Source organism: Carettochelys insculpta, chromosome 17 (assembly GCF_033958435.1).
Source record: "Carettochelys insculpta isolate YL-2023 chromosome 17, ASM3395843v1, whole genome shotgun sequence".
NCBI classification, from domain to species: domain Eukaryota; kingdom Metazoa; phylum Chordata; order Testudines; family Carettochelyidae; genus Carettochelys; species Carettochelys insculpta.
The window spans coordinates 31400689-31415899 of record NC_134153.1 but is presented as its reverse complement, the minus strand read 5'-3'; the positions used below and the strand labels follow the sequence as shown (position 1 = coordinate 31415899).

The 15211-nt window shown below is 54.8% G+C and overlaps 1 protein-coding gene across 1 annotated transcript; it reads right to left on the bottom strand.

Moving 5' to 3' along the window:
• Positions 1-4382: 4382 nt before the first annotated feature.
• TLDC2 (TBC/LysM-associated domain containing 2) lies at positions 4383-13383 on the bottom strand. The gene is made up of 5 exons (XM_075011691.1): positions 13310-13383; positions 11238-11390; positions 10305-10400; positions 7147-7220; positions 4383-4854 (listed from the first exon to the last, which is right to left on the bottom strand). Exons 2-5 carry the CDS (start codon positions 11301-11303, stop codon positions 4719-4721), a joined length of 372 nt encoding a protein of 123 aa, XP_074867792.1. The 5' UTR covers positions 11304-11390; positions 13310-13383; the 3' UTR covers positions 4383-4718.
• Positions 13384-15211: the final 1828 nt, after the last annotated feature.

Here is a 15211-nt window from a genome sequence, read left to right as displayed (position 1 = left end):
TGGTTCTGTGAGTCTTTCTAATTTGTACCTCCTACTAACACCTGATTTCTTTGTTCTTTTGCTGTTAATTTTTCACTGTCCAAACACCAGCCCCTTGTTAAAGGTTTGGAGAAAATTGTTTCTAGCTTCAGCCAGTCTCCTTAACATTCTCATTGTGCAGTCAATATAGTTAAGAGTGACGGCTTTCCATTGTTCCTAGATTGGGTTGTGTGTGCGTGCTATGTGCTGTTAGTTCACCCTGGATTTCACATTTACAGAGAGGGATTTCATGATACAGCAGTTGTCAATGTAACAGTTTCATATCATCAGTTGACATTCATTAGTTACAGTGATGTTGCCTTTATCATCACACTGGCCAAGAGGTCATCTTATTACTTGTAAATCAGATTTAAGTCTGACTTGCTGCCAGCTTCCCAGTCAAACTCCTACTGCTAGAGCCCATTCATCCTCTTCCAACCCTAGTGCCTGACCGTCAAAAGTGAACTTTGGATAACGGTTGTTTTGTCTGATCCGAGAATTGGATCACAAGGATTAATTATCTTTTTCTATTGATAATGCAGAGTGCTGTGCAAGTGCCATGTTGCAGAGCAGAAGCAGCTTCCCTTAAAATTACGTACTGACTTGAATGCAGGAACACACCCAGCTTGGACTAATGTTTTCCTTATCTGCTCCAATCATGGCAGCTTCCCTGTAAACCAAATGGTGTCTCCCCAATCAACAGATATCAGCCTAAATGTCTTCCTGGTAGGTTTTTTTAATTTTATTTTTATTGTTTAGAATTTTCTTGCTTCACGTTTTATCCTAGAATGTTCTGGCCTGACAAAGTATTGTCTGAAACCAGACATGAGATGCATTTAAGCTGTAGCTGACACTAATGGTCTACACTAGGCAGTAGACATTAAGGACCAATCCATTTTATCCTTCCCTCTTCATTTCCTGGGTATGAAATTGGGTTGGCTGGCCTATAAAGACATGGAGCTGAACCTCAGGTAATACACAATTGAATCAACTGTGTACAATATTACTGTACAGCTTGAAACTCTAGTCTGGCACCCTCAGGACCTGACTGATGCTGAACAAGAGAATTTGCTGGGCCATCGGAGGTCAATATTGTCTAGTAGCATTACCAAAACTTCCACAGCTGACTGGGCTCTTAAAATACATTTGGGGTTGATTACAACTAAATAACAGCACTGTAGGAGGGTGAGGGAGGCCAGGCAAGGCAGGGGTTAAACAAGGCCTGTTGGCCCAGTCAGCCCCAGTCGGTTCACGTGCAGCCAGTGTCAGGCGTGGAGGAGTATAAAGGGAGGGAAGCCAGCTCAGTTGGACCTGACCAGTGAAGAGGAAGGAGACCCCAAGCCAGAGCTGCCACATGGTTAGCCACCAGAGGGTGCAGCCCAGGACCCTTCCCCAGGTACTGAGGGGAGCGGGAGCCCCTCCCCCCCCCCCCCGGGGAACCCGTCTCCTGCCAAAAGGGGGAACTAGATTCTTGGGGCCATGCCCCAAACTCAACCCAACAGGCCCTGGCCAGGGGGCCTAGCCGGGAACCATTCACAAGCACAGAATGCTGAGAGCCAGGACTGGTGGCTGTAAACAAACTTTATGGAACAATGGGAAACTTGGCCACACCCATGGTAAGTGGTCACCTGGCTAACTAAAATCATGCTGGATTATGGAAGTTGCCAGACAAGAGAGTGGTTCAATCTGTATTACAAAAGCAGATAGTAGAGAGAAGAAAAGGCGGCTGTCTCCAGTGAAATTAAGTAAGGTGTGACCAAAAAGAAGGGAAGTCCTGTTTACAGGACATCAGCAAGGGGATGGGACATCCAAGGGAAAGGAAGACCAGGATGCGCTGTTGGAAGGAAGATCATTGACCTTTAGAAGGTATGAGCAAGGACTGAACCCATTCTTTGTATGGGTCACTAGACAGATACAAAAGGGCAGAGCTTTTGTACCCTAAGAAAAATGGGTTCTTACACCAATGGAGGGTTGAAGTTTCTTGGAACTGAATATAGATGAGAAATCTTCAAAAGGCAAAGATCTTTCTGATGCCTGGTGTGGATCACAGCTGAGACTGCCAAATTCAGAACAGACTGATAGAATAATCAGCAGTTTAGGGTGTTGCACTAATATTTCATTACCTGTTTGAACAACAAGGCGTTTGGTGACACCTTAAAGTCTAACAACTTTATTATTAGGGCATCAACTTTTGTGAGATACAGTTCACATCCTCAGATGCTTGACGTGAAAGAGACAGGGATACAGAGATGAGAGTTTCAAAGAGGTAGCTGGCATCAGTGCTAATTAAATCAGGGTGGATGAGGCTCACCTCAGACAGTGCTGAGGAGAGTACCTGAAGGGGGATTACTTATTGTAATGAGAGCCATTCATTGTAGCTATTCAAACCTGTTTTGATGGTCAGTTTTGCATATGAATACCAGCTCACCAGGGTCACATTGCAGTCTGCTTCTGAAGGCTTTTTTGTGTCAGAATGGCAACTTGCAATTCTTCACTACGTAATGAAGTGTCCAGGGAGGCTAAAGGTCTCCTCTGCTGTCTTTTGAATGTTACTATTCTTGATATCTAATCTGTGTCCATTTAATCTTTTACATAGAGACAGTCTGGTTTGTACAGTGTACATGGCAGAGATGCGTTGCTGGCATACATCCCATTAGTAGATGTGCAGGTGATTGTCTGTGATGGTATACCTGCTGTGGTGAGGTCCTGTGATGGTGTCCCTAGGGTAGATGCATGAACAGAGTTAGCAATAGGGTTTTTGGCAGGGATTGGTTCTTAGCTTAGTGTTTCTGTTGTGGAGTGTGAAATTGTTGGTGATTTTTTGTTTCAGGTTGGGGGGGCTGTCTGTCAGTGAGGACCAGCCTGCCTCCCAAGGTTTGTGAAAGGGAGGGACCGTCATCTAGGATAGGTTGTAGATCCTTACTGATGTGTAGGAGAGGTTTTAGCTCAGTACAGCTAACTGTGTATACCCAGGGTGACACACATACTCCAGCAAAGAGGATGCAGAACATACTGGATTTGATTGCTGGGTGGGAAGAAGAGTCTGTGCAGACAGAACTCCAAACCATCACAAGAAATGCTGATGCGTCTGCCACAATCACACAGGGAATGGTGGACAAGGGCTACACCAGGGCCATGTGAAAATAAAGGAGCTCAATAAGTATATCAGAAGACAAGGGAGGCAAACAGTCTGTCTGGGTCTGAGCCACAGACGTTTTGCTTCTGTAAGCAGCTGCATGGGATTCTAAGCTGGGTCCCCACCAACACCTCAACACTGTCCAAGGATATCTGCAAGCTGATGTAGGCAGCCTTGGGCAACAACAAGGAGGACATTGTTGATGTGGAAAATAGGGAGAATACACAGCAGGCAGGCAGAGGCTCCACAGCAGCCAGCACTTTTTCTAGCTCTGGAGGCAGGGCCCTCCCAGGCTATATTGTCACTCAACCGTGATGGCAGGGAGGGTGCCTCTGATGAGTGCACATTTGTAATCATAGTACTGGAGTTAAAGGCAATTGTTTAACCTGAACTGAACACTTGGCGTACTGTGGTGGCCAATCCAGTGATGGAGAGGGGGCTCCCCAGAAAACTCTGTGTATGGGCCTGAGGGCGGACTAAGAATCCTCCATGGTTTCCTCTGTGAAACTCTCCTGAGGGTACTCTGCAATCCTTTGCAGAAGGTTGAGGAGAAGGGCTTCCTTACTCTGTCCACTGCCATAGGATGCTGTCCCATGCCATGCCAGTAGTAATTGATCTGGCATCGCTGTAGCACACAGCAGAAGGTCCTGGTCTCTGCCCAGATTCCTGCAGTAACTCCTGCCTCTCTCTCTCCCTCAGGAGACTGATCCCACACATGGTTACCTGGGTGAAAGGGAGTCTGAGGAGAGACAACCTTAAAATAACCTGCTACTGTTTGCTGATTCCCACCCAAAAGAGACCCTCAGTAGTGCCCTGTCTGCACTGACTGGAAGGGTTCATCCTGGATAACGGCCATGATGGTCAGGAGGGGGGTGGTGTCACGCTGGCTGTGGTTGGGGCGCTGGGATAATCAGAAGCAACAGAAAAACGTGTTTGCCTGAGCACTGGTGCATTTTATATGTAGCTCTTCAGGTACCACCAATACTGGGTTTGTCCTCACATCAGTGAGTTTCTCTGAGATCTGGGCGGGGGGGCTAGGCCCCACCCCTGTTTCACGGAGCCCTGACTGCTGGCAGTGCCTGGCCAGCCTATGTCAATAGGTTTATCCTGCCCCTGCTCTCTGTGCTTTGGGGGGCAGTCACTGCAGGACTGTGGCTGAGCTCATCATCCGAGGCACTGATGGTCCATTAACACGCAGAGCCACTGTCCATGGGAATTCTGTATTAAAACTGCCCTGTTGTGTGTGTGATTTAATTTACATTGAAATCCAAAGATGTGGGAGGCCAGTGCACAGGCCAGTGCAGTTCGGGGGAGATGCTTGGAAGGCCCATGGCTGTAGAGTGAGTGCTGGCTGGGGCAGAGAAAGACGCGCAGGCAGGCAACTCCCTGTGGGCAAGCGGAGGAGGGCCTGCACGCCCTCCCTCTTGCTGCCACCCACCTCTTCCACCCTCCTGAAGGGTTCTAGAACTGCCTGGGAAGAGCTGGCTGGCCTGGCCATGGTCCATTCGAATGCAGTCTGTCGTGTCTGTGACCCCAGCGGGGCCTTTGAGAGCTCAGCCTAGGCTCAGGTCAAGGCCCAAACCTCCAGGTCCCGAATGAAGAATTGCTCCTGGGGTGAGAGTGAGTCGTTGTCAAATGTCTCACATCGGTGGCTCCCCCCATGGTACAGGTCCCCATCCAGCCATAGGCCAAATTTGCCACTGAAAGTAAAGGGAAGGTAGAGCTCAGTGACTTCAGGGTGCTCAGCATCTGCCAGGAGTGGGGCCAGTGAAACGATGCGCTCTTGCTAGGTTTGTGATGAGCATCAAAGGTGCCTCCCTGAATGCCCAGCCCAGCTTCCTCCACCAGAGCAGCCCCATGCAGAGAACGGAGATGCACTGAGGGACCCTCCGGAGGCATGGGAGCCCTACATTCCTGACTTGCCTTGCAGCGGCTGCATTATGCAGGAGCAAAAGGAGCCCTGCCTGGCTCTTGGACCCTGGGGCAGTATGGAAGAAATAGCCACTTTGCCAGTATAGCTAGCAGGGCCTTTTCACGGGCTTGTTTTATAGCTGGGGGAATTTGTGCAAGAGGCTGCATACTCTGCAGGGAGCCAGCACTGCTCCTTGGGCGCAACTGGAAAGATGAAGCCCAGGGCCATGGGCACAGCTGTAGGCAGTGCCACGCAAAGGGATCACTGGAGGGGGCAGGCCAGGGGCCTCAGGGAAGTTTTGCTTTGAGTTCACAGGAAAGGGTTTGGCTAAAGGAAATCTGATGAGGTTCACTAAGCACAAGTTCAGAGTGAGGCGTGATTTGATAGCAGCCTTCAGCATCCTGAAGGAGGGTTCCAAAGGGGATGGAGAGAGACCGTTCTCTGTAGTGAGGGAACAAGGAACAATGGTCTCGAGTTACAATGGAAGAGGTCTAGGTTGGATATTAGGAAAAACTACTTCACTAGCAGGCTGGTGAAGCAGTGGAATGTGTTAGCTAGAGAGGCGGTGGAATCTCCATCCCTAAAGGTGTATAAGTCTCTGCTTGACAAAGCTGTGACTGGATGATTTAGTGGGGGTTGATCCTGCTGTGGGGCAGGGGGCTGGACTAGATGATCTCCGAGTCTCTCTCCAGCCCTAGGATTCTATGATTCTAAGACAAGAGTTTTGCAGGCTCAGTGTAGTGGCTGGGGTGGGGTCAGGCTGAGCTAGTCCACATTGGCTTGCAAGTCCCCTTCCTGGTGAGCATGCATGTTGTGCCTCGCCTCAGCTGGGGAGCACTGGTTGAACTGGCTCTGTCTGACCCAGGCAGAGGGCACAGTCGCTCACCGCATGCTGGGAGATATCAGAAGGGATGGGCCCAGATCTTCTTCCAGGGACAGCAAGAGAAGTGGTGCAGAGGATTGTGCCCCACCTGCGCTCAGGGCTGTAGGAGGGTGTGTAACTGCTCTGGCAGGAGACGCCAGAATTGCAGTCAGGGCTGCCTGTCCCCTGACCAGCAAGCGGGAGGGCTCTGGCCTCCCCGGGAACCACTCCGTTAGTAAGGCATGTGTCTGCTCCCATGACCTGGCCGGGCCTCCCCCATGCTTCCAGTATCAGTGCCCTATCTAGTGCAGGGACATCGCCTCCCCCACCTGCAGCACAGACTGGCCTTGAGAATACAGCAGCCAGTGCAACCGCTTCAGCAGCACTGCATGGACATCTGCCTAGGGCCGCGGCAGCGGGGGGATCAGCCAGGCCCATTTGTTGGTCGGATGCATGCACTTGGCTCCCCCAGCACTGCCTGGTGCCCGTGTAACCTGCCTCACGCGGGGCTGGACGGAAGGAGTGTGTTGCGCGCTAGAGGACCAAAGCTATTTGCATTTCCCGTGGCTGCCTAGCGCAGCAGCTCTGAGCAACTGCCAGCTGTGGCTCTAGGGCGGCAGTCTGTGTGAACAGCCACGTCCGCCTCGCACTGGGTGCAGGACTACTGCTGGCCGCCTCTGCCTGCAGGCTCGGGAAGGGCTGGGCTAGGCTTGGCTAAGGCCGTGTCTACATGTGCCCCAAACTTCGAAATGGCCATGCAAATGGCCATTTCGAAGTTTACTAATGAAGCGCTGAAATGCATATTCAGCGCTTCATTAGCATGCGGGCGGCAGCAGCACTTCGAAATTGACGTGGCTTCCTGCCGCGCGGCGCGTCCAGACGGGGCTCCTTTTCGAAAGGAAGCCACCTACTTCGAAGTCCCCTTATTCCCATGAGCTCATGGGAATAAGGGGACTTCGAAATAGGCGGGGCCCTTTCGAAAAGGAGCCCTGTCTGGACGCACTGCGCGGCGGCAAGGCGCGTCAATTTCGAAGCGCTGCTGCCGCCCGCATGCTAATGAAGCACTGAATATGCATTTCAGCGCTTCATTAGTAAACTTCGAAATGGCCATTTGCATGGCCATTTCGAAGTTTGGGGCACGTGTAGACGTAGCCTTGGAGGACTGTGGTCCCTGGGTCTTGGCAGCAGAACCAGCCGTGTCTCCACTCAGTTACATACCTGCCCCCACCAATCACAAGCAGATCTGCATCTCCTTTCATGAACAGGGTGTTACTGCCTGTCCACTTAAACACCTGCAAGGTGAAACAACCATCAGTAATTAGAGCAGGGACAGCTCGTTACACCCTGGATCACCCAGCTCCGGACAGGGAGCCCTGCTGCGACGTGGCAGGAGCTGGTCAGCAGTGTCTTGGCAGGACTGTGGCGTTGCCTTAACTGAGGGTTGGAGCTGAATGCCACAGTCAGCAGGAGGGGCAGCTGCTTCTACATGTACCACTTCCTGTTGGAGGTGGCATGGTAATGAGGCAATTTGAAGCAGGTTAATGAGGTGCTAATGTGCATATTCAGCACCTTATTAGCATAATAGCCACCACAAATTCCAAGGTGCATGGAAGTAAGGGAATGCCAGTGGGGCGCTCATTTTGAAGCTGCACCCCCCCCCCATCTTCACTGTCGATTGGCAATTTGAAGTCTGCAGTTGGAAATTTGTGTGGCTGCTATTATGCTAATGAGGTGCTGAATATGCACATTAGCACCTGCTTTGAATTGCCTCATTACCATGCCACTGCACTGTCGACAGAGCCACAGTTAGCTCTGCTGGGACCTGACAGTTCAGTACAGCTGGCCAGGTGGCTCATGGGAGGTGGCATGCACCATGCTTCCCAGCCACAGAGACAGAGTGAACCCGGTGGGCCCACGCCATCATGTGAGGAGCTGCTTCCCCTGCAGTGTCCACCCGGCCCAGTCCTCAGCCTGCTCTGCAGCATGGCCCCTCCCACCCCCACCCCCCCACCTCCACAATCATGGCTGCCAGGCCCAGGCACAACTGAAACATGGTTTGCTTCTGGGCTCAGGTTTCCCAGTTAACTTCAGCCTGAGGAGAAGATACTAGAGGGCTGGCACCCACACCCTGACAGGACGGGTGGACCAGGGGGAATTCACCCTGGGGCCAGGGCTGAGCACCGGGTTCCCCACAAGGGCCTGGCTGCTGCTATAGCACCTCCACACTGGCATAAAGCTGCACAAGGCGAGGGGACTTGCCAGCAGGCCAGTCTGCACTGCCAGCGAGACGGTCTCAGTTTGAGGGCGTTCCCACGTGTTATCAGCCAGCTGAGCAGCATGAGGAGCAGAGAGGTGCCTGAATTCTGGCCCAAGGCCCAACCAGCCAACTGCCTTTTGTGTGCGCTGCCTGCTTTGATTGTTCTGAAAAACCAAGGACCTACCGGTTGCTCGTTCCCCTGCCCCCAACATCGGCGCTACCCAGGTATTCAGGCAGGTCCCCCCATCAAAATGCTTGGTTTGCTGAGCACGAGGGCTGCTCTACTACAGCCCCCAGCAGCATGCTCACTGAGACACCAGGCAATAGCCCACTCCCTTCCTCCTCCTCCCATCACTCCATCTCCCCAGCACTTGACCCCCCCCCAGCTCCTCACGCCAACAAACCTGCCATCTGAAGGCCAAGCACAGAATCCACCAGGTTCAGCCACAGAACATGAGTGCCTCACACAACCTAACATCCATGGCACAGGTGGGCAGCTCAAAAATGTCCCAGCAAAAGTGTTTTTGCTAGAAAATGGGATTTTCATGGAAATGGCACCTCTGCCTTGGTGGGAAAGCACACAATTCAGCCAGAAAAGGTGAAAACGCAAAAGTATGGTGGCTCAGACCACCACCACCGTGTTTCCTGGGAGCAGTAGTTCAGGTGCCTTATATTCCCACCCTCTTCTTTGGCTCTCTGGCTGGACTCTCACCCATCGCTGCCAGGAACTGAGAGGCACTCCCCCCCCCCCCCCCCCATGATCAAGAGGGAGAAAAGGCAGAAAATCCATCCCTAGAATAGAATGGGAGCACTGAGCAACTGACATGCAAGGTGTGTGAGACACTGCAGCATCTGACAGGCAGAAATTTTTGGTTCTCAGCTAGAATTTATCACAAGAAATAATAATGTTCCAGGATGGAAAAAAGGCTATTCTCTGAGCAGCTCTAATGCTCGCCTTCCTGCACCAAAGGCTTTCGGAGCACTACGTTGGTACTTAACGGGCTCCCCAGCTCCCGCCCCAAAGCCAGAGTCCAACATGGTGACCACAACAATCCAGCCCAAAGTCCTGGCTGCCTGCTCTGTGCAACCACCATGCCAGGCAATGCCAGCAGGCTCCAATGAGCGCCTGCTGCCCAGGGAGGCACTAGGGGCAGGCAAGGGCACATATGAAGGGGTGAGAGTGGGGAGACTGAATTTGAGTGTTTCCTAGTATGTTAGCAGGTACTGCAGTAGGACTTGGCCCTGGCCACCCTTTGCTCCAAGGGGTATTATTAAGGGGGGGGGGGGAGGGGTGGCGCTTCCAGCTCTTACTATGTACAAAGCTACAAGTATGCCCATCCCCCTCTGGCTGAGTTGACTAATTGATGCATCTGGTTATCGACCAGAACGGAGCAACATTAACCCCCGTTTACAAGCAAGCAGCGTGCAAATCTCAGGTCTGCTCCTGGCGGGTGCAGCTGGTACCAGGGCTGATGCTGGCTGCAGAAAGAGATTTCAATGCTGGTGATTTGGTCAGTCACCCAACTGGCCTCTCAGGCGGGGGCTCTGCTCCAGTGTCTCCAGCCGCCGCCCCCCCCCCTCCCCCCCGGCAGCGAGGGCTGTAGCCCGGGTGGAGTCTCAGGGCCTCAGAAAAGCATTGTGGCCATCAAATGATTTCCTGCCGTTAGCAGCTGCTGAATTACGGAGTTACTTGGCTGGGCTGTCACAATGAATTCACTATTTAATGATTAAGGAGAGGAATTACTTCCTAGCAATTATCCCCACTAATTAAGCACTCCGGGGAGCATTCTGCTGAGGAAAGGAGCCCTAGGGCTGGCACTGGCTCAGGAACTGGGGGGTGGGGAGCAGGCTCCATGTCTAGGCACCGTGAAGAAGGAACCATGTGAGCCCTGCTGAGGCCCAGCCATGCCTGTTGCGGGGGGGGGCGGGTAGGGCAGCTGTCTCTGGGTGGTGCTGTGCATGGTGTGCAGCAAGCTGCCTCCTCCATGCCCCTGAGCCTGCTCTACACTAGGGCCTTGGCCAGTCGAAGCCCTTGTCCCACTCCTGGGTATCAGAGTCCCAGGCCCATACCAACACCCCCCCCCCCCCCCCCAAGTGAGCTGGCACATCTCACTCTCACCTTTAACTCCGGGGCAAAGGAGAATAGAAATGTCTCCCCGGTGCCATAGAAGCAGCTGCTGAGCCGGATGGCGGTAGAGGAGAAAGCCCCAAATGCCTGGAACAGGAGCAGAAGCGAGACAATCACAGCACTGCTACTCATTACAGGTTTAGCACAAGATTTTCTGCACTTGGGGTTGGCTTAAAGATTCCGGTAGGTTCCGCATTAGCCTGGCGCAGCAGCAATCCCTTATCCAAAGCCACTAATCTGTGCAACCCTCTGTTGGGCGGGGGGAAGAGCTCAGGGCAGGAGTGATTGGCACTTCCTCCCCATCCCCTCTGCAGGGGCTGGCCCGGCCTGCCACACCTCCCCCAATGTTCTTCCTGTGGCGCATGGGTGGCAGGGCTCAATCATAGGGCGTTCTTTGATGCTGTTCCTGGGAGAACCTTTTCTACGTCAGCATAGACGCTTGCTGACAGCCGTCTAAAAGAAAATACCAAAGTAATAGAAACTGGCCTTGCTGCACAGGGACAACATGCAGCTTGTGCAAAATGTGTCATGGTCTGGTGCACAGGTTCCCCCAGCCAGGCTCTTATCTCCCTGGCTCTCTGCTGCTCAGCCCCCATGTCAGGGAAGTGTCTCACTTGGGATACCCCTTCCCCCCCACCCCCCCAAACTGGCTGCTCAAACAACTTGGCAGGACACAGCAGAACTGGGCTGAAAGTTTTACACCCAACCCAGAGACCACGGCAGCAGCTTCTGTGGCTGGCGTTTCTGACATGTCCTGATGGAACAGGAGTTAGCCTGGAGTGTGTGGGGCTGGAGGGCTGCCAGGAGGGGACCAGCGTGGGGATGGAGCTAGCATGCAGGGCCCACAGCCAGGCTGTAGCAGCTGGCTGGTTCTCCCACAGGCAGCCCAGCAAACAGCATGTGACTCCCATCTGCTGGCCTCACCTGCCCGGTGGTGTCTCTGATGGCCAGCAGCACAGGCGAGCTCAGCTTGGTCATGCTCCGGTACATGCTCCTCAGGCTAAATCCGTCCCGGGCGGTGCAGTACAGCAGGTGCCAAGGGGACCCGGTCACTCTTGCAGGGAGGTGGGGCACCAGCTGGGAAGAGCCACAGGCGTCAGTTCCCATCCACGGCCCTCTGTGCTCCCCACCTCTGGCAGGAGCCCTTCCCGTCAGTGGCTTCCCTCCCTCCCGCACCCAGCCACCCTGTGCGCACTCTACTAATCAGCTGGACAGCACCAGAACCTCTCCTGGGAGGCCGCCCACCTGCTCAGCCCCACCAGGGCTCCTCCTAAGGGGATAATCTGCAGACAGCTCAGCCCTGCCCTGGGGGCAAAGAGCCCTTGGGGTTAATTTCTTCTGGAGCTTTTGCAGTGGGCTTGATGGGGGAGAACAACCCCAGAGGCCCAGGCCTGGGACAGGGTTTGCCAGAGACGTCCCGCTCTCAGCGAACACGCCCCATCGTCCAGGCCCGCCCAGGAGTTGCTGGAGGGGCATTCGCTGCAGGGAGGAATGGGGGTAACGGTCAGGTTGGGCAAATGATTTATTTGAGGCATTTTTTTGGTCATTATTGTTGTTGTTTGGCAGCAGGGCTCAGCTCTGCTGGGGGAGTGGATATGAGGTGCTCTCCAGCTCCCAGTGATGCTGTCTGGGGCAAGTGGCCCTCCGAGCCCCCAGGCGGAGCGATGGCATCAGCAGCATTAGACGTTGCCCGGGGATCCCTGAGGTCCGAGTTGGCCAGTGCTGGTGTGGCAGGCCCCGTGCGCAGAGCTGACCGAATGCCACCGAACAAGGAAAAGACAGTGGGAGCCAACGGCAGCAGTGTACAGGGCCGGGTCGGCCAGGTGAGTGAGTTCCACACCCTGCCCCCGCCCCCCCCAAATGGCCAGTCACAGAAGGGAGCTGTCCGAGGGCCAGGCACTCTCTCTGTGTGCGTGCGTGCGCGCGTGCGTGTGTGTGTGTGCGCGCTTGTAGTGGGGCACTGTTTGCATGCTGGTGGTAGAGGGCCTAGGCCAGTCCACCAAGGCCCCTCCCCCAGCCTAGCAGGAGGGGCTACTGGACCCAGACTCAGCTGGAAAGAACTAGGAACAGGCAGTGAGGGTCACAGGTTTAAAATGAGGGAACCGGACAGGGACACCGAGCAGAGAACCCTGGACTGCACCCGCTGCTCCTCGAAGCTGGGTGAGGAGCCAGTGGACGCCGTCCAGAACTCTGCCCGGATGCTACGATAAGGGAGGAACGGAAGTAGGCCCCACAGTTGCAGAGTGCCCCCCATCCACCATCCTCCTCCTGGTGTGACAGATTGCGGCTTTGGCGAGGGCCAGGAGGAGGTGGCCGAGGAGGTCTCACGACTTTGTGGGGGCCACAGATAGGGTGTGGGGAGAACTGGAGCCAGAACGGGCTGCAACCTGGCACACCCTAGTAAGTGTGCGCCAGGTTTTCCCTCACACCGCAGAAGGGACAGGCTTCAGGGACAGGGGTGAACCACACCAAGTACAGGCCTGTGCTCATGGCTCCCTGAAGAAGCTGCCTACTGCTGTCCCTGGTGGGTCTCAGGATTAAGGTGGAACACAGGCTGGCCCACTGGGGCTCCTCATCCTCCTTAGGTGTCAGGTAGTTCCGCCATTTGGTGTCAGGGCAGGACTGGAGGGTGAGGAAATGGAGCGTGTGGGGCACGAGCACGTACAGATGTTCTCTAGGTGCAGTTCTAGAGCAGACCAGCTGCAACTGGTGCAGCCAGCTGGGAGTGTGAGGCCAGGGAGGGGCTTGTGGAACTGGAGCCCCACAACCAGCACCAGAGTTGCGACGGTGGCAGGGCAGGACCTACCTTCTCACAGGGTTCGCTCCAGGAAGGTGAGCGAAGGGCGGGGCAAGGCCACCCATATGTCCTGGACCTGGGGTGGGGCAGAGGGGCCAGCTGCAGGCTGGGGTAGGCTCTAGAACAGCTGTGCCTCTGGCCACAGCCTGAGGTTACCCACCTCTGCAGTGCGCTGAGCCCCCCGCCACCCAGAGCTCACCTGCTGCACCTCCCCTGCGTGCAGAACATTGCTCTCTCCATTCAGCACAGGCAGGTCAGGCTCCTCAGGGGGCGATGCTGTCACTGCTGCGCCTCCCCGGCCTGGCTCCTCCTGCTCAACAGTCTCCACGCACGGCAGGGGATGGTCTTCCTCCGGGCATTCCACCTGGGAGAGGCCCACACCATGTGGGGGAGAGACAATAGGATCGTAGATGATTAGGGTTGGAAGCAACCTCAGGAGGTCGAGTCCAGCTCCCTGCCTAAAGCAGGATCAACCCCAACTAACTCATCCCAGCCAGGGCTTTGTCAAGCCACGACTTAAACACTCTGGGGATGGAGATTCCACCACCTGGCCAGGTAACGCATTCCAGTGCTTCACCACCTCCTGGGGAAAGAGCTCTTCCTAATATCCAACCCACACCTCCCTGTGTAACTTGAGACCATTGCTCCTCGGTCTGCCATCTGTCACCACTGAGAGCAGCCTGGCTCCATCCCCTTTGAAGCCCCACTTCAGGATGTCGAGGGCTGCTGTCAGTCCCTGCTCCCTCTCCTCTTCTGTGGACTAAATAATCCCAAATCCCACAGCCTCTCCTCAGAAGTGATGTGCCCGAGACCCCAAATCATTTCCATGGCCCTCTGCTGGACTCTCTCCAATTTGTCCACACCCTTTCCGTAGCGGCAAAATGGGACACAACCCTCCCAATGTGGCCTCCTCAGTGCCGAACAATTATGTGCTGTCTAACGCTGCCCGATAGGCTGTGACCCTTCTCTTAGGTACCCTTAAGGTAAGCGACCTATCCCAATGAGCAGTGTTTCCCCCCTACCAGCCCCAGCCATGGCACCATCCACACCTTGCCTGGGGAGCCCTGCAGGAGAGGAGGTTGTTTAAGCCCTCCAGGCAGGGTCCAGGCTGTGCCTCTAGGGGCCCGGTGTGGGGTTCAGACACTGGGCAGAGGTAGCTTTTAGCTTCCCCATGTCTGGGGAGCTCCAGGACATGGTGCAGCCAGACAGGGACCTGCCCTGATGCTCCAGTGCTGGCTGTGTGTGATGTCCCTGTGCACCGAGCTGGGCAATGTTTCCTTCACCTCTTTGGTCATTTCAATTAGCTGCTGGTTACTGAAGTGTATTTACTTTGGCTGGTAGGTCAGAAAAGCATCCAGAGAGGAGCGAGTACCCCGGCGTGGAGACACCCAGCTCCTCTCCTCGGTGACTGCAGCTGGGTTGGGTTGGAGCCTCCCAGAGATTCTGGCCCAGCTGTATGGGGGTCACATGGGGTCTGCCCCACAGAGAAGTGGAAGTGGGGCTGTTGGGAACAGGGAGACCCCTGGGTAAAGGAATTAGGAGCAGGGACTCAGTGCCATTCACTGGCCTGTTTCATGGGGACCGTGCAGAAGTCAGGAGAGTTCCCCACACCAGCGGGACCATCCCCCACATACTCGTGCCAATGCCTGGAAGCAGTCGGTTGCTGGCCACACATTGTTTTCTTGCTTAGTCATTTCCTCCTGGGGCCACCTGCAAAGCAGGACTCTGGGCACACAGTCGGGCTGAGCCCTGCCTCCCCAGGCACAGCACAGACTGGGCGCAAACCCAGAGATGGAGGGTCGGCCAACCCCACCCGCACCAAGAATGGCAAACTATCAGCGAGCAGCAGCGGTTCGCCATCGCGTTCCATTCCAGGCAGAGGCCTGCACAGCCTCCCCATGTACAGCCAGTGCCCCCGGGACACTGCTGAGCCGCCCGCCCACAGGTCAGAGCCAGCGCGAGCTGGTGTTTGGTAGACAGAGCTGGAGCGTGTCAGGTCCCTGCCTGGCACCCAGGAACCACACGTTAAATAGAAACCAGATGAGATTTCATGGAGCAGCTGCCTGGGACAGTGACTACACAGGCTGGGCCTGTCTGCACC